We start from the raw sequence: 20,084 nt of genomic DNA, 5'->3' as shown, positions 1-20,084 counted from the left end.
AGTGTCCCCGGAGCTCGCGTGTTCCCTCCACGTGGGGAAGTCTTCACTGCAAAGTGGATTGTTGGGATGGCCAATCCCTGGAATAGTTACTCTGGTATCTCGTCCCCTTCAATGACAACTATTCTGTCGTATTGAAGACGCTTCCTAGCTTCTCCAAACCACTTCTTCAGTTCTAATGAGTTTCAGGAACATGCCCCAGCACTGATACCCCCACCATACCAGGAACATGCCCCAGCACTGATACCCCCACCATTCCAGGAACATGCCCCAGCACTGATACCCCCACCATTCCAGGAACATGCCCCAGCACTGATACCCCCACCATTCCAGGAACATGCCCCAGCACTGATACCCCCACCATTCCAGGAACATGCCCCAGCACTGATACCCCCACCATTCCAGGAACATGCCCCAGCACTGATACCCCCACCATTCCAGGAACATGCCCCAGCACTGATACCCCCACCATTCCAGGAACATGCCCCAGCACTGATACCCCCACCATTCCAGGAACATGCCCCAGCACTGATACCCCCACCATTCCAGGAACATGCCCCAGCACTGATACCCCCACCATTCCAGGAACATGCCCCAGCACTGATACCCCCACCATTCCAGGAACATGCCCCAGCACTGATACCCCCACCATTCCAGGAACATGCCCCAGCACTGATACCCCCACCATTCCAGGAACATGCCCCAGCACTGATACCCCCACCATTCCAGGAACATGCCCCAGCACTGATACCCCCACCATTCCAGGAACATGCCCCAGCACTGATACCCCCACCATTCCAGGAACATGCCCCAGCACTGATACCCCCACCATTCCAGGAACATGCCCCAGCACTGATACCCCCACCATTCCAGGAACATGCCCCAGCACTGATACCCCCACCATTCCAGGAACATGCCCCAGCACTGATACCCCCACCATTCCAGGAACATGCCCCAGCACTGATACCCCCACCATTCCAGGAACATGCCCCAGCACTGATACCCCCACCATTCCAGGAACATGCCCCAGCACTGATACCCCCACCATTCCAGGAACATGCCCCAGCACTGATACCCCCACCATTCCAGGAACATGCCCCAGCACTGATACCCCCACCATTCCAGGAACATGCCCCAGCACTGATACCCCCACCATTCCAGGAACATGCCCCAGCACTGATACCCCCACCATTCCAGGAACATGCCCCAGCACTGATACCCCCACCATTCCAGGAACATGCCCCAGCACTGATACCCCCACCATTCCAGGAACATGCCCCAGCACTGATACCCCCACCATTCCAGGAACATGCCCCAGCACTGATACCCCCACCATTCCAGGAACATGCCCCAGCACTGATACCCCCACCATTCCAGGAACATGCCCCAGCACTGATACCCCCACCATTCCAGGAACATGCCCCAGCACTGATACCCCCACCATTCCAGGAACATGCCCCAGCACTGATACCCCCACCATTCCAGGAACATGCCCCAGCACTGATACCCCCACCATTCCAGGAACATGCCCCAGCACTGATACCCCCACCATTCCAGGAACATGCCCCAGCACTGATACCCCCACCATTCCAGGAACATGCCCCAGCACTGATACCCCCACCATTCCAGGAACATGCCCCAGCACTGATACCCCCACCATTCCAGGAACATGCCCCAGCACTGATACCCCCACCATTCCAGGAACATGCCCCAGCACTGATACCCCCACCATTCCAGGAACATGCCCCAGCACTGATACCCCCACCATTCCAGGAACATGCCCCAGCACTGATACCCCCACCATTCCAGGAACATGCCCCAGCACTGATACCCCCACCATTCCAGGAACATGCCCCAGCACTGATACCCCCACCATTCCAGGAACATGCCCCAGCACTGATACCCCCACCATTCCAGGAACATGCCCCAGCACTGATACCCCCACCATTCCAGGAACATGCCCCAGCACTGATACCCCCACCATTCCAGGAACATGCCCCAGCACTGATACCCCCACCATTCCAGGAACATGCCCCAGCACTGATACCCCCACCATTCCAGGAACATGCCCCAGCACTGATACCCCCACCATTCCAGGAACATGCCCCAGCACTGATACCCCCACCATTCCAGGAACATGCCCCAGCACTGATACCCCCACCATTCCAGGAACATGCCCCAGCACTGATACCCCCACCATTCCAGGAACATGCCCCAGCACTGATACCCCCACCATTCCAGGAACATGCCCCAGCACTGATACCCCCACCATTCCAGGAACATGCCCCAGCACTGATACCCCCACCATTCCAGGAACATGCCCCAGCACTGATACCCCCACCATTCCAGGAACATGCCCCAGCACTGATACCCCCACCATTCCAGGAACATGCCCCAGCACTGATACCCCCACCATTCCAGGAACATGCCCCAGCACTGATACCCCCACCATTCCAGGAACATGCCCCAGCACTGATACCCCCACCATTCCAGGAACATGCCCCAGCACTGATACCCCCACCATTCCAGGAACATGCCCCAGCACTGATACCCCCACCATTCCAGGAACATGCCCCAGCACTGATACCCCCACCATTCCAGGAACATGCCCCAGCACTGATACCCCCACCATTCCAGGAACATGCCCCAGCACTGATACCCCCACCATTCCAGGAACATGCCCCAGCACTGATACCCCCACCATTCCAGGAACATGCCCCAGCACTGATACCCCCACCATTCCAGGAACATGCCCCAGCACTGATACCCCCACCATTCCAGGAACATGCCCCAGCACTGATACCCCCACCATTCCAGGAACATGCCCCAGCACTGATACCCCCACCATTCCAGGAACATGCCCCAGCACTGATACCCCCACCATTCCAGGAACATGCCCCAGCACTGATACCCCCACCATTCCAGGAACATGCCCCAGCACTGATACCCCCACCATTCCAGGAACATGCCCCAGCACTGATACCCCCTCCATACCAGGAACATACCCCAGCACTGACACCCCACCATTCCAGGAACATGCCCCAGCATTGATACCCCCTCCATACCAGGAACATACCCCAGCATTTATACCCCCACCATACCAGGAACATACCCCAGCATTTATACCCCCACCATACCAGGAACATACCCCAGCATTTATACCCCCACCATACCAGGAACATACCCCAGCATTTATACCCCCACCATACCAGGAACATACCCCAGCATTTATACCCCCACCATACCAGGAACATACCCCAGCATTTATACCCCCACCATACCAGGAACATACCCCAGCATTTATACCCCCACCATACCAGGAACATACCCCAGCATTTATACCCCCACCATACCAGGAACATACCCCAGCATTTATACCCCCACCATACCAGGAACATACCCCAGCATTTATACCCCCACCATACCAGGAACATACCCCAGCATTTATACCCCCACCATACCAGGAACATACCCCAGCATTTATACCCCCACCATACCAGGAACATACCCCAGCATTTATACCCCCACCATACCAGGAACATACCCCAGCATTTATACCCCCACCATACCAGGAACATACCCCAGCATTTATACCCCCACCATACCAGGAACATACCCCAGCATTTATACCCCCACCATACCAGGAACATACCCCAGCATTTATACCCCCACCATACCAGGAACATACCCCAGCATTTATACCCCCACCATACCAGGAACATACCCCAGCATTTATACCCCCACCATACCAGGAACATACCCCAGCATTTATACCCCCACCATACCAGGAACATACCCCAGCATTTATACCCCCACCATACCAGGAACATACCCCAGCATTTATACCCCCACCATACCAGGAACATACCCCAGCATTTATACCCCCACCATACCAGGAACATACCCCAGCATTTATACCCCCACCATACCAGGAACATACCCCAGCATTTATACCCCCACCATACCAGGAACATACCCCAGCATTTATACCCCCACCATACCAGGAACATACCCCAGCATTTATACCCCCACCATACCAGGAACATACCCCAGCATTTATACCCCCACCATACCAGGAACATACCCCAGCATTTATACCCCCACCATACCAGGAACATACCCCAGCATTTATACCCCCACCATACCAGGAACATACCCCAGCATTTATACCCCCACCATACCAGGAACATACCCCAGCATTTATACCCCCACCATACCAGGAACATACCCCAGCATTTATACCCCCACCATACCAGGAACATACCCCAGCATTTATACCCCCACCATACCAGGAACATACCCCAGCATTTATACCCCCACCATACCAGGAACATACCCCAGCATTTATACCCCCACCATACCAGGAACATACCCCAGCATTTATACCCCCACCATACCAGGAACATACCCCAGCATTTATACCCCCACCATACCAGGAACATACCCCAGCATTTATACCCCCACCATACCAGGAACATACCCCAGCATTTATACCCCCACCATACCAGGAACATACCCCAGCATTTATACCCCCACCATACCAGGAACATACCCCAGCATTTATACCCCCACCATACCAGGAACATACCCCAGCATTTATACCCCCACCATACCAGGAACATACCCCAGCATTTATACCCCCACCATACCAGGAACATACCCCAGCATTTATACCCCCACCATACCAGGAACATACCCCAGCATTTATACCCCCACCATACCAGGAACATACCCCAGCATTTATACCCCCACCATACCAGGAACATACCCCAGCATTTATACCCCCACCATACCAGGAACATACCCCAGCATTTATACCCCCACCATACCAGGAACATACCCCAGCATTTATACCCCCACCATACCAGGAACATACCCCAGCATTTATACCCCCACCATACCAGGAACATACCCCAGCATTTATACCCCCACCATACCAGGAACATACCCCAGCATTTATACCCCCACCATACCAGGAACATACCCCAGCATTTATACCCCCACCATACCAGGAACATACCCCAGCATTTATACCCCCACCATACCAGGAACATACCCCAGCATTTATACCCCCACCATACCAGGAACATACCCCAGCATTTATACCCCCACCATACCAGGAACATACCCCAGCATTTATACCCCCACCATACCAGGAACATACCCCAGCATTTATACCCCCACCATACCAGGAACATACCCCAGCATTTATACCCCCACCATACCAGGAACATACCCCAGCATTTATACCCCCACCATACCAGGAACATACCCCAGCATTTATACCCCCACCATACCAGGAACATACCCCAGCATTTATACCCCCACCATACCAGGAACATACCCCAGCATTTATACCCCCACCATACCAGGAACATACCCCAGCATTTATACCCCCACCATACCAGGAACATACCCCAGCATTTATACCCCCACCATACCAGGAACATACCCCAGCATTTATACCCCCACCATACCAGGAACATACCCCAGCATTTATACCCCCACCATACCAGGAACATACCCCAGCATTTATACCCCCACCATACCAGGAACATACCCCAGCATTTATACCCCCACCATACCAGGAACATACCCCAGCATTTATACCCCCACCATACCAGGAACATACCCCAGCATTTATACCCCCACCATACCAGGAACATACCCCAGCATTTATACCCCCACCATACCAGGAACATACCCCAGCATTTATACCCCCACCATACCAGGAACATACCCCAGCATTTATACCCCCACCATACCAGGAACATACCCCAGCATTTATACCCCCACCATACCAGGAACATACCCCAGCATTTATACCCCCACCATACCAGGAACATACCCCAGCATTTATACCCCCACCATACCAGGAACATACCCCAGCATTTATACCCCCACCATACCAGGAACATACCCCAGCATTTATACCCCCACCATACCAGGAACATACCCCAGCATTTATACCCCCACCATACCAGGAACATACCCCAGCATTTATACCCCCACCATACCAGGAACATACCCCAGCATTTATACCCCCACCATACCAGGAACATACCCCAGCATTTATACCCCCACCATACCAGGAACATACCCCAGCATTTATACCCCCACCATACCAGGAACATACCCCAGCATTTATACCCCCACCATACCAGGAACATACCCCAGCATTTATACCCCCACCATACCAGGAACATACCCCAGCATTTATACCCCCACCATACCAGGAACATACCCCAGCATTTATACCCCCACCATACCAGGAACATACCCCAGCATTTATACCCCCACCATACCAGGAACATACCCCAGCATTTATACCCCCACCATACCAGGAACATACCCCAGCATTTATACCCCCACCATACCAGGAACATACCCCAGCATTTATACCCCCACCATACCAGGAACATACCCCAGCATTTATACCCCCACCATACCAGGAACATACCCCAGCATTTATACCCCCACCATACCAGGAACATACCCCAGCATTTATACCCCCACCATACCAGGAACATACCCCAGCATTTATACCCCCACCATACCAGGAACATACCCCAGCATTTATACCCCCACCATACCAGGAACATACCCCAGCATTTATACCCCCACCATACCAGGAACATACCCCAGCATTTATACCCCCACCATACCAGGAACATACCCCAGCACTGATCCCCCCACCATACCAGGAACATGCCCCAGCACTGATCCCCCCTCCATACCAGGAACATACCCCAGCACTGACACCCCACCATTCCAGGAACATGCCCCAGCATTGATACCCCCTCCATACCAGGAACATACCCCAGTATTGATTCCCCACCATACCAGGAACATACCCCAGTATTTATACCCCCTCCATACCAGGAACATACCCCAGTATTGATTCCCCACCATACCAGGAACATACCCCAGTATTTATACCCCCTCCATACCAGGAACATACCTCAGCATTAATACCATCTCCATACCAGGAACATACCCCAGTATTGATACCCCCTCCATACCAGCTACATACCCCAGCATTGATACCCCCTCCATACCAGGAGCAAACCCCAGCATTGTTACCCCCTCCATACCAGATACATACCCCAGTATTTACACCCCTCCATACCAGGTACATACCCCATTATTTATACCCCCATACCAAGAACATACCCCAGTATTGATACCAACCTCCATACCAGGAACATACCCCAGTATTTATACCCCACCATACCAGGTACATAGCCCCCCCAGCATTGATACCCCCTCCATACCAGGTACATATCCCAGTTTTTATAGCTACAGCTCGCGGTATACTGAGACGCCGCAGCCGGGACGGATCACGACATTACTGTCTGGATCCGCCCAGCTGTGTGAGTGACAGCTGGCTCTGCCTATCCAGAGGCAGAGCCAGCTGTACCCGCCCCCTCCCCCAGTCCGTTCCGCCAGTCAGCGCTGGAGGATCGGACAGGGGAGTGGGGGAATCCTTGCAGGGAGCTCTGAGTGACAGTCACGGCTCTCTGCCGGCATAGGATCGAGAAGTGAGCGAGCGCCGGTATGTGTTCGTTCACTTCCCTTGTCTCATGGTCACATGTCGGCTAGAACTATGAGGTGAGTGAAATCCCCCCCCCTCCTCATAGTTCTCCTTTAACCAATCAGAGAGATGATGGGCCCCCCGGGGGCTCCATACACCTACCGTAGTCTCTATTTCTGCCTCTCACAGGAAGTGTCAGTAGTATTGAGAAGTTTCTCTCAGCAACCAATCACATTCACAGCTGTGATCAGTGAACGAGCACGCAGAAAGAGCCTCAGAAATCAGAGCCTACCACCCAACATGTGAGGAACCCTCTGGAATCCGGCTGAAGGGGACCCGATAGAACTCGGATAACGTTAAACGGAATGAACTTTGTCTTTTGCACGGTTGCAGAGTTTTCTGGATTAGAGAAAGCAGAACGTACACATCCCATGCCAGCCACGTGTGTTCATACAAAAGGCCCCAACGTGGGGCTGATGGTGGAAAGTTCAGGTTTTTCGGCTTCCTGCGAGATAATGAAGAGATTGCGCGGAATGTCTGCCGACAAAAATCAATCCCTCATCCTTCGATGTAGCCGGGAGGAAACGCCGCTTCACCTTCCATCGACGGGACTCCTGCTTTAAAGATCATCAGCCGCAGCATTGATTTCCAGTAGGAGCCGTGTTAGGATAATACAGCCCCTTCCCAGGCTGGGATTTCACCCCAGGGGGGGGGGGCATGTGCCGGCCCGCTCCGCAGGAAGTGGCTGTTTATTCATCGATTTTGTGTCACCGCGAGGAACATAATGCCGGAGATACATGACCCCTCCCCCCTTCCCGGTGCTCCTACACTGTGCATCTTCCAGAGGCCTCACTGACCCGCGCTGGAGACATCTCTATATACTTCGCCATACTATACATACCGCGCACAATGCGTCTGAACCGTAGATTTCCTTCCAGAGAGTCGGTGACACGCGCGTTGTCACCTTTCCTATCATCTAAAGCTGAACTCCAGACAGATCCACAATTTCATCATTAAAGCCAAAATGTAACACGATTATCTTTTCCCTTTTCCTGGTTCCCCTCGTCATCAACATTTTAAATGAAACATTTCTGTTTTCATTACATACCTTTGTAAAGACCCGGTGATGTCATCACTGCATCTCTGTGCTTCTCTGTGCAATGCAAGCAGATTATGGCTGGGGGGAGGGGCTGGCCGGACGCTGTACGTGGCTTCCTGAAAACATCACAGCACCCGGCCTCAGTACTCGTCTGAAGGGCCCTCAGCCCAGATGCAAGCAGTGGGCTGACTCTTGGGAGGAGTTATGCAAATATCAAATAACTTGCTGGGTGGAGCAGTGGGTGTTCCTTGGAAGGCTGTATTCGCTGACACCCAATCAGCTGCGGCTGGGGAATTCCCCACCCACAGCTCCACATAAGCAAAGGGGGCGGGCTGTGGTGACGACATTGACCTTATATGGCCACGTGTCTATATTTGGTCACTGACATCGGTCTAATTGGCGATATGGCCATATAAGGTCAATGGCATCAGCACAAGTGTCCCGCCCCTTTGTTTATGTGCAGCTGTGGGGCAGGGGATGCCCCAATCGGCAGTTGTTTGGATGGGTGGCCCCATGGGATTTCCATGTTGGGAGGAGCTCAGGTACATAAGAACCCCTTTTCTAGATCCTTTATCGATCCTCTCTATTGATCCATTTGTAGATCCTTTTTATAGATCTACTAGATTGTAAGCTCTCACGAGCAAGGCCCTCCTAACCCTATTGTACTGAAATTGTATTGTAAAGTGCTGCACAAACTGTTAGCGCTATATAAATCCTGTATGATAATAATAATAGATCCTCTTTATAGATCCCCATTATAGATCCCTTTATAGATCCCTTTATAGATCCCCCTTATAGATCCCTTTATCGATCCCATTATAGATCCCTTTATAGATCCCATTATACATCCCCTTTATAGATCCCTTTATAGATCCCATTATAGATCCCTTTATAGATCCCATTATACATCCCCTTTATAGGTCCCTTTATAGTTCCCATTATAGATCCCTTTATAGATCCCATTATACATCCCCTTATAGATCCCTTTATAGTTCCCATTATAGATACCCTTTATAGATCCCTTTATAGATCCCCCTTATAGATCCCTTTATAGATCCCTTTATCGATCCCATTATAGATCCCTTTATAGATCCAATTATACATCCCCTTTATAGATCCCTTTATAGATCCCATTATAGATCCCTTTATAGATCCCATTATACATCCCCTTTATAGGTCCCTTTATAGTTCCCATTATAGATCCCTTTATAGATCCCATTATACATCCCCTTATATATCCCTTTTTATTTCCCATTATTATAGATCCAATTATACATCCCCTTTATAGATCCCTTTATAGATCCCATTATAGATCCCTTTATAGATCCCATTATACATCCCCTTTATAGGTCCCTTTATAGTTCCCATTATAGATCCCTTTATAGATCCCATTATAGATCTCTTTATATATGCCCTTTACAGATCCCTTTATAAACCCCTGTCATGGATCCCTATATACACCCCCTTTATAGTTCCCATTTATAGATACTTTTATAGATCCCTTTATAAATCCCCTTTATAGATCCCCCATTTTCTTCTACTGCTGGAATGGTACCAATGTTGAAGTCAGGCGTGGCTCTGATCTGCGGCGTGCCTCCGATCCGCGGCGTGGCTCCGATCCGCGGCGTGGCTCCGATCCGCGGCGTGGCTCCGATCCGCGGCGTGGCTCCGATCCGCGGCGTGGCTCCGATCCGCGGCGTGGCTCCGATCTGCGCGGTTGCTCCTCGTCTGTACAGGTTGTTATTCCCCCGTCTGATGAGCGGCACACAATGCTCTTTGTCACAGAAAATTGCTTCTCTTCTTCTCTCCCCGTTGAACGTGTTTTATGTGGAAGATTCCTTCACTCTGATTATCACATAAAGATTCCACAAAGAACAGAAAATACATTGTTGCCGATAATTGTATGAGAGGTTGTCGGGAATTCTCTTCTTTTACTCTTCTCTATTGTTTGTTTATAATTGATGCTGACTGCAGATACTTCTCTGACATTGAGGTCACAATGTGGACAGTTTTCGGCAATAATACGGATACTTCTCTTGTCTGCTATCTGAGATCCGGCCATCAGAGTTGTCGTATAATGATCCCTACTTTTTATTTGCAGCCAACGGGAGGTACGATTCCCGCAGTCAGTCTCTCAGGTCCATCGACAACAAGAAGAAGGAGGACGGGGATGAACAATATCAGTTTGGGTACCCGGCGCCCCAAATAGGTGAGATCATCATAAGAGTTATTTCATTATATGTTGATGATGATGATGATGATATTTATATTGATTGCCCCGCGGGGACTATTTGGCCACCAAGACAAAGCACATAACACAGAAAGATCACAGCACCCAAAGCTGATATTTCGGATGTGGGGTGGGGGGAGGGGGGGCCAATGAGAGGTTTAACTCTTTGCTGCCTTGTAATTATCCTCTAATACTTAGGGCAGTGGTGGCGAACCTTGGCACTCCAGCTGTGCCAAAACTACAAATCCCAACATGCATCTGCCTCTAGGAAGTTATGTCTGTGGCTGTCAGAGTCTTGCAATGCCTCATGGGACTTGTAGTTCCAAAACAGCTGGAGTGCCAAAGTTCGCCACCACTGACTTAGGGGGGTTATTCACAAAGCTGTGGAAGGCAGCCGAGTGAATATCCCAGCCGAAGTGAAGTGAGTCCAACGACGTTCGGCTACTCACTACGGCTCAGTACAGCTGACTTCAGCCGTACAACGCTGAGCCGAAGGCAATGAGCCGGACGCTGAGCCGAAGGCAATGAGCCGGACGCTGAGCCGAAGGCCAGAAGGACTTCGGCTCAGCCGATCCAACATCTGGATCGGCTGAGCCGAAGCTCTGGCAGCTCACTTGTTGTCGTTAGCGGCATTCGGCTCGGCTAGTCTGCTCGGTACCTCCGTGGTACCGAGCAGAATAGAAAATAGTGACAAAAGTTTAAAAAAAAAAAGGTTAGTTTAAAAACAAACAAACATGTAAATAAATACTAAAATGAAAAAAATAACTAAAAAATGTGTTTAAAAAAGAAAATGAATATTAATTAATAAATAAATAAATAAACTGGGTGGAGCTAGCTCGGCCCAACTGGGCGGAGCCGGTCGTGACATCACGGCAAGCTCCGCCCAGTTATTGTTTAATGACAGATCAGCATCCCCAAGTGATTTGGGGACGCTGATCTCTCATTGCAACTGGGCGGAGCCGGCTGTGACGTCACGGCTGCCTCCTCCCAGTTGTCATTTGCTGGGCGAACAGCCTGCCGCCGCTTCAGGTGTCACTTCGGCTCAGTCGGGCGGAAAGCATATGCCTTTGGCTCGGCTGCTGCCAAAGGCAAAGGCATACGTATAGAGGATTTCCTGCAGCATACACCCGGGGCCCTCCTTTAATCCCGGCATCTCATTTCGGCTTGGCCGGCCGTTGGGAATCCTTCTCTAATATCTGGTGTCATGCAGAATTGATGGCGTCGTCCCGCGTTACGGGCCGCAGTTCTGCTATTTAAGGAACGCGCTGATGATGTACCGCGCCGCGGACAGTGCAGACTCAATAATTTAGGAATCCGGCGTCTCAGAATAGTTGGGGGTGAGATCAGGCCGGACGCCTCTCATTCCGCCATCGCAGGGCCAGTGCAATAAAGAGGAGACGCGGAGGCCAGTAATGAGGAGGCGGCTTCATCCCGCGGTATCGGAACATGACTTAAAGGGCCAGTCCTCCCGAAAGGTAAAGCTGAGCTTCAGCTAAATATAGACAGGAAACACATCACGGAGCTGCGATAACGGCCAAATGATTTCTAATTCTGCCCATCCAGTCCTGATATGGACACAGTCCCGCAGCCCAGCACAGCCCTGCCTGGCATCCAGGAGATCTTTTCTCAAGTACAGTCCTATTGGTATTAGTTGCCATGGTGGTCATGTAGGGTTTTAGGGAAGAGCTTCGGGTTTTGGTTGCCCATTAATTCTCTCTGTCCATATTTAGGATCTAGTTCACATCTAGCAAGGCTCCCTCCCCATGCTGAAGCCATGTGGCTTGGGTATAGTTGGGCGGGCTCGCTGCCTCTTCCTTTCTTGCCCAGCCAGGCCGCATGCTTATATAAGGGTCCAGAACTAATTTTGAAGGTTTTGAAGGATCTGATTTGGATTTTTGAGAGACCTCACAGCAGTTGTTGTTTTTGTGAGTTGTCCCACTTAAAATCAATATCAAACCTTCATCCAGGATAGTAGTCTAGTATGGATTTTAGGATGAGGTGTCTATTTTGCCTTTTTGTTGTGTGGGATTCCCCTCTAAAAATCCATACCAGACTTTCATCAAGGATAAGGGTCTTATCAAGAACAAGTTCTGAACCCGGGGCCTCTGCTGCAGCTGGCGGTGGTTCTACCTGCTGAGCCACCTTAGAACCTTGGATAGCTCCTTGCCTGATCTCCTGTGTAATCCTCAGGTAACCCTAGTTTCTGCTGAACTCTGAACTCCTTGCTCCTCCCTTGAACTTCCTATTTAAGCCACGCCTCTGCACTTCCTGTTTGCCAGATTATTGTGCTCCTGCCAATATCTTGCTTCCTGCTCCTCCTGTGATACAATCCGCTCATACTGCTACCCGTGTACCCACCTTTGGCTGCTGATTCATCCAATACTCTCATCGTCTTCCGCTTCGTACCTGATACCTTTGGCTGCTGACCTCGGCTTGATCTCTGACTACGCTTCTGCCTGCTCCTCCACTACTACCGTCTGCTTGTGTACCCAACCCGGCCTGTTATACCACCACTTTGCCTGCCGTTTCAGCTACTGGACTCCGAGCCTGATCTCAGATCATGACAGGTCTGATGTGAATGTTAATGGGAATTCCCGACCGATTTGTTTACAAGCAGAACAAAGCAGGCCGGGATATGTCACTTTGGTTGCAGTACATGGTAGGGGTTCACAAGCAGGTTCAAGGCATTCCCCAAATTTGAATTTTTATTTAAAGGAATTCTGTATTTTTTAATGTTGCCCTTTGAACTCTTCAGTGTAGTTTATATTGATTGTGAGATTGATATACATAAAGCGCCTCCTATCTCCATCTTTCTCATGACTTGTCCTGTGGAATAAATAGGCATGTGAGCTGCGGAAAAATTTGGTTCCGTTTGGTTCAAATATTTCATTATTTTTGGGATTCGGCATTCGGACCAAATCCGAATATTCGTTAGTTTCGGATGAGTTTGCGAATATCCGTTGAGAATACCACAGAAAACCATCTACAGATATTAATACGAAAGCTGAACCTCCTAGACCCCGAATGGCATTCAGGTTCCGAATTTCCAAATACCATTCGGGAGCTCCAGAAAGCCATACGGGTCTGGGAGCCATATTACAGCTGAGGCTTCCAGACCCGAATGGCATTCCGGAGCTCCCCAATGCTATTCGGAAATTTGGAAACGGTAATTTAAATTCGAATGCATTGGGATTTGGAAATTTGGATGTGTCTGAATTTCGGAATATTCTGACGAATTTTGATTCGTAACAAAACGAAACACACATGTATTATGGAATACATAGTTTGTTGGAAGTTCCTATAGCCAGGGAAATATTTCCCACAAGGCCAACAAAGGCCCGGCCTCGGCGCAGCAGGGAGTAGAGGGGCAGCAGGGGTGTGGAATTCCTATCTCCTGATGCCCGGGACATACAGTTCCGGGTGCCGGGCGGGTAGTTGTTTTCTACATTTAGCCCGGCTTTGGGCAAGCAGGGAAAAATGTACAGCGGGGAAGCCGCCGCTTGTTTTGAACAAGTGATCCCGGTGATGTCGCCGAGATAACTTGTGTGCAGCCTGCAGGTCTGCCATTCTCAATGGGGGGGTTGGTTGGCAGTAGGGGGGGCGAATTGAGGAACCTGGCCTTCGGGCAGCAGAGAGAGTAAACCCGGCCCTGACTATTGGACAATTGTATATGACTCCATTGAAATCCTGGAGTTGGGCTTTAAAGCTCAGATTGGCCATTATATCTTTCTGAAAAGTGTTTTAGGTTCATGTTCTATTAATTTCTTTCATTATTCATTTTCTTCTGGTGTCAATATTTAAATACAAGTTTAGAAAAATGATCATCCTACTTTTAGTAAGGTTTTTTCTGCTGCCTACTTAAGGTCGTGTTACACTGATGATCCTGCTACTTACCTTCTATAGTGTCACTCACTTGCTGGCAAGACGGCATGCAGTTCTTCCCTCAGTAGCGAGGGAGGTCCTACGGTGTAATTCTGCTGTTGGTGGTAAATTTTTATTGTGGAACATGCAAAGGTTTAGAAAGCTGAGGGTCAGGAACTGTGGCAGGGAAATCTTGCTGTCGGAATCTCCAAAACATACACAAAGTCTTACCTCTGGGCTCCACCAATAAATACAATAGCACTTTTGGATAGGCTTTTCCTTTAGCTGAAACCCGTCTCTGAATTAATCACTATATGATCCTCTTTTAGCTTTATGGTTTGTGAATAAGAATATTTTATGCCTCTGCTTTCCATGTTTGTCCACCATAATAAGCTCATAAAGGTCTCACCTGTCCCTCAAGGTATGCCACTAAAAATAAATGTAAATACAGCAACCTGTAATACTGGCTGCAGCAGCAGTAGTAGCATCTCGGCCCAGTATACAGAGTGTTATCTCCATTTAGCAGTCTATGTGGGTTTTTTGCCAGATAAATAAGCACCCCCTCCACTGGCACAAGCACAGCGGCTCCCTTTTCCCACTCTATAGTACTGCTTACAATCTGCAGTAATTAAAACTATATCCCATTCACACTCACTCACCATCTGCTGTCTTGTATACAAGCCTCATCTGCAAGCATGCCCCAAACAGAGAATCAGTAGCAACATCAAGCAAACCCAGACAACACGCAGGCAAATACTGTTCAATCTATTTCTCAGTGTATTTGGCGGGGAGGAGGGCGCATTGAGGAACCCGGCTTTGGGGATGCAGAGAGAGAGAGTAAATCCGGACCTGCCTATAGCTACCATGCTGCTCTCAGTACCTAATTGGTTGTGATTGGCAGCACTTGTCTCCAGCAGCAGGTGCGTACCCGAGACCATTGCTATTGCTACCCATGAAGAGGGAGGGGGCGTGTCAACGTGACTCCCGAGGACGCATACACTGACCAATAGGTGCACTCACAGTAGAAGGGGGCGGCACCAACCGAGCTCCACAAGGAAGCCCACAAATCCGGCATCATCAAGGGATGGAGCTAACCCTATTTTGCGCCCTAGGCAAGACCAGCTTCTTGCGCTCCCTCCCGCGGTGCAACTCCCAATCACCCCCCCCCGTGCGCGTGGCCCCATTCTTCTGCCAGTTAGCTTCCGCAGGTGGATGTAATTTAATTTGAAATAGCCAATAGCAGCCTGACTATTGAAACCCCGCCCACTGAGAAGAGGAGCGGACCCGAGAGAGAAAGTGGTCTCTCAGTTCCGCTCCTCTGCTCTGTCTTACACTTTTTTTCAGGTAGAATCCCGGAGACCGGCAGATAATCTTTTATCCCTCGCGAGACCTTTCCTATAAATTTAGGAAATTGCCGGTACCGAGACGAGACGCGCGGCTGTAAAAGTCGCCGGTAGGAGAAGACCGCGCGGCGTCCTGGGAATAACATTACGAAGAACATTCCTTCAGCCCCCACCCCCCTCCCCCCCCTTCGCGGTTTATTTCTGTGTTTTGGAAATTATTTGCTGTCTGGAGCTCCCGAATGGTATTTGGAAATTCGGATCCCGAAATGCCCTTCGGGGGTCTAGGAGGGGGGCTCCGTACGGTTTTCTGTGGTATTCGCAACGGATGTTAGTAAACTCATCCGAAACTAACGATAATTGGGATTTTGTCCGACTCCGAAACCCGAACCCGATTGAATTTCCGATCCGAATCCCGAAATAACGAAATATTCGAACCAAACCCAATTTTTGCGCAGCTCACATGTCTATTTATAGGACAAGTCATGAGGAAGATGGAGATAGGAGGCGCCGTATGTATATCAATTGCCGGTACCGAGACGAGACGCGCGGCTGTAAAAGTCACCGGCGGGAGAAGACCGCGCGGCGTCCTGGGAATAACATTACGAAGAACCTTCCTTCAGCCCCTCCCCTCCCCCCCCTTCGCGGTTTATTTCTGTGTTTTCCGAGCTGCCGCCTGCTCTGCAGAAAATTCCTCTGCGTCTTCCCAGTGGGCACCTAATCACGTCCCATATTTCACCGACAAGTTCCCGGCTGCGAGGAGGAGCGCGGCGACGGCGGCGGCAGAGAAAATCACTCCTGGAAACAGCTGCGCGAGCAGTTTGCTGACCGGCACGACGTCTCTCCGCACTCAGGATGAGTTACTGGGGAGAGGAGAGTCGCTGCGCCGGGAGAGCTCGGCAATTTCATGGAGAAGGCCGGCGGCATCATCGGAGGGATCGCAATTAACACGGCAAAACCCCATCAACAGCCGACGCCGTCACTCGTGGGGAACGTCCGTCCGAAGCCCCAAGAAAAACAAAACATTTCTGAGTTTGTGATGGTGCCGGGGGCGGGGTTGTAACCTCTGACAGGTGTTCATTGCTGGATGGCTGGAGAGGTTCATCCTCACTGTCCGTCCTGAGTAGGGTTGCCACCTTTTCTTCAGGCGAAACCCGAACACTCTAGCGACGTGCGGACATTTTTTGGGGGGAGAATGAGCCGCGGCTTATTCATATGTGAATAGCTCCGCCCATTTATATGTAAATATCACAGTGGAGACTATTTTCAGTGGGGGGCCAGTAGCCCCTATCTTAGTTTGGGTTGCCCCCTGGTCTGCCTGACATCAAAACCCGGACTGTCCGGGTCAATCCTGGACCGGTGGCAACCCTAGTCCTGAGGGTGATGGGGAATCCCAAATTTTACAGGTGTCACCGGGACAGGTAAAGGGAAAATCCTACAATGTCAACTCATCTGAGATGCTTGAGGTGTGGCCCCCTGACATCCCCAAAGGGCCACGCATAATATTCAGGGATGGTAATACTACAGAAAGCAAGAGACTGCAGGCATGCTACGGGAGATGGTCAGAGACTGCAGACATAGTACAGGAGATGGTCAGAGACGGCATACATAGTACAGGAGATGGTCGGAGACTGCAGACATAGTACAGGAGATGGTGAGAGACGGCAGACATAGTACAGGAGATGGTCGGAGACTGCAGACATAGTACAGGAGATGGTCAGAGACTGCAGACATAGTACAGGAGATGGTCAGAGACTGCAGACATGATACAGGAGATGGTCAGAAACTGGAGACATGGTACAGGAGATGGTCAGGGACTGCAGCCATAGTATATGAGGTGGTCAGAGACTGCAGACATAGTACGTGATATGGTCAGAGACTGCAGACATAGTACAGGAGATGGTCAGAGACGGCAGACATGATACAGGAGATGGTCAGAGACGGCAGACATGATACAGGAGATGGTCAGGGACTGCAGCCATAGTATATGAGGTGGTCAGAGACTGCAGACATAGTACGTGATATGGTCAGAGACTGCAGACATAGTACAGGAGATGGTCAGAGACTGTAGACACAGTACAGGAGATGGTCAGATCAAAAGATCAGAGGAAAAAAGTATAACAAAAGAGAAAATGATGGACGGCATATAAAAAAGTTAGATTTATAAAAGAAAATGTATACAGAGCCTCCTGTCCTCATCCCTCTCATGACAGGCCCAATGGAATACATTTGGGAAATGTTTTTCGGAAGTCCGGTTCATATTTCTGTCAAACGTCCGACTCCTGTGCGATGAATGAATGAACGTCCCCAATATGAACTCATGGCGGCGAAGACATTGAATCAAACAAGTGTGTGACGTGCTTTTGTTCCCCTTCCTTGTCTGCTAGACATGTAAGCTGCCGAATAATTCGGTTCGGATATTTCGTTATTTCGGGTTTCGGATTCGGACGAAATCCAAATTTAGTTTCGGATGAGTTGACGATTATTCGTTGTGCATACCACAGACGGGGCCATCTTTAACGCAGGGCAAAAGGGGCAGCTGCCCCGGGCCCAGCCATTGTTGTGGGGCCCAAAGCAGCTGCCCCTTCAGCCCGCAAAAGTTACACACGTGGCACTGTTCGGTTTACTATGCGATCCACATTGCATAGTGTTGTTCTGTCCCTGCATAGCGCGACCTCGTGATGTCTCGCGCCTCCCTTTGACGTCTCCTCCTATCTGCTCTTTTGGAGAGCGAAAAGTGCGTGGCGGGAGAGGGGCGGGTAGGCGGCGGAGGGGCCTAATAAAATATTTGCCCAGGGTCCAATCACTATTAAAGACGGCCTTGACCACAGAGAACCATCTACAGATAGTAATACTAAAGCTGTATCTCCCAGACCCGAATGGCACTCAGGAGCTCCCCAATGCCATTTAGAAATTCGGATCCCCAATGCCATTGGGGTCCGGGAGCCATATACATATAATACTAAAGCTGAATCTCCCAGACCCGAATGGCATTTGGGATCCGAATTGCATTGTGGAGCTCCTGAGTGCCATTCGGGTCTGGGAGTCCTCAGCTTTAGTACTCTAGGTATATACTGTATGTGGCTCCCGTGTTGCCGTATTGAACATTTTTAGACCCATTCGGATGCATTAAACCAAAAAAAACACATCTGATTGGCCGGAAAAGTCACATGTCCCATTCAGTTTTTGAACGAAATTCGGACGGGATCCGAAATTGGGAAACGGAAATTCGGATTGGGACGCATTCGGGTTTGCATTGGGATTCGGAAATTCTGATGTGTCCGAATTTCAGAAAATTTGTACGAATTTTGATTGGGAGTCGAATCGCACATGCCTATTGTCTGCAGTTACAGCGCAGACTGCAGACAGGACCAATCCAAACAGATAGATTGCTGTCCCTGAATATATTGAAAGGCCAGTCCAACCAAAAGAGAGTCAACTCTTAGCTTCTTGTCGGTTTTGTATTGAGATCTCCCGGTCATATTTCCTGACTCTCTCCCGGGAGTTTTGGGTGTCCCCGCCCACATTGTGTGTTCCAGCTCCTCCTTCTGCATTCTCCATAACGTTATAGAATGAAAGGGTTTATCGGGGGAGGATGGGGACCCCTCAGCAGGTTCAGGGATTGAAGAGGCTCTCAGCTCATTTAACTCTTCATCATCCATCAAGCATCGACATATCAGTTTTCCGTGGACTGACCTTTACCTGAATTTTGCCATTTGCCGTTCAGTTTCTTTTCTTGTTGACGTTTTGACACCCGATAATGAACAAGAGATAACATTGTATATCATTTCTGTCATTTTGTCCTGCGCAGGAGACACGGCGGCGGAGGAGTGGTCTCCGTGGAGCGTCTGTTCCACCACCTGCGGTGAAGGGCTGAAATCCAGGACGCGGTTCTGCGTCTCATCCTCGTACAGCACACATTGCAGTGGGCCCCTCAAAGAGCACAAGCAATGCAACAACTCCGCCACATGTCCAGGTAAAGCAGTGAGGAGGAGCCCTTTAATGTCCACACAGCATGGGGGG

At 50.2% G+C, this 20,084-nt stretch overlaps 1 protein-coding gene across 1 annotated transcript in view; it reads left to right on the top strand.

Annotated features, from left to right (window-relative positions):
- LOC108796840 (brain-specific angiogenesis inhibitor 1-like) overlaps positions 1–20,084 on the top strand; it is a 368,891-nt gene that overhangs the window by 115,947 nt on the left and 232,860 nt on the right. Inside the window, exons 8-9 of the mRNA XM_018568381.1 lie at positions 10,732–10,839; positions 19,873–20,037. Coding sequence (XP_018423883.1) covers positions 10,732–10,839; positions 19,873–20,037 — 273 coding nt within the window. The remainder of the gene's footprint in view (positions 1–10,731; positions 10,840–19,872; positions 20,038–20,084) is intronic.

This window comes from Nanorana parkeri, unplaced genomic scaffold, assembly GCF_000935625.1.
Source record: "Nanorana parkeri isolate BGI_ZX_2015 unplaced genomic scaffold, ASM93562v1 scaffold1180, whole genome shotgun sequence".
Classification (NCBI taxonomy): Eukaryota; Metazoa; Chordata; class Amphibia; order Anura; family Dicroglossidae; genus Nanorana; species Nanorana parkeri.
Note: the sequence above shows the minus strand (reverse complement) of the source record. Positions and strands in the feature narration are given on the sequence as shown.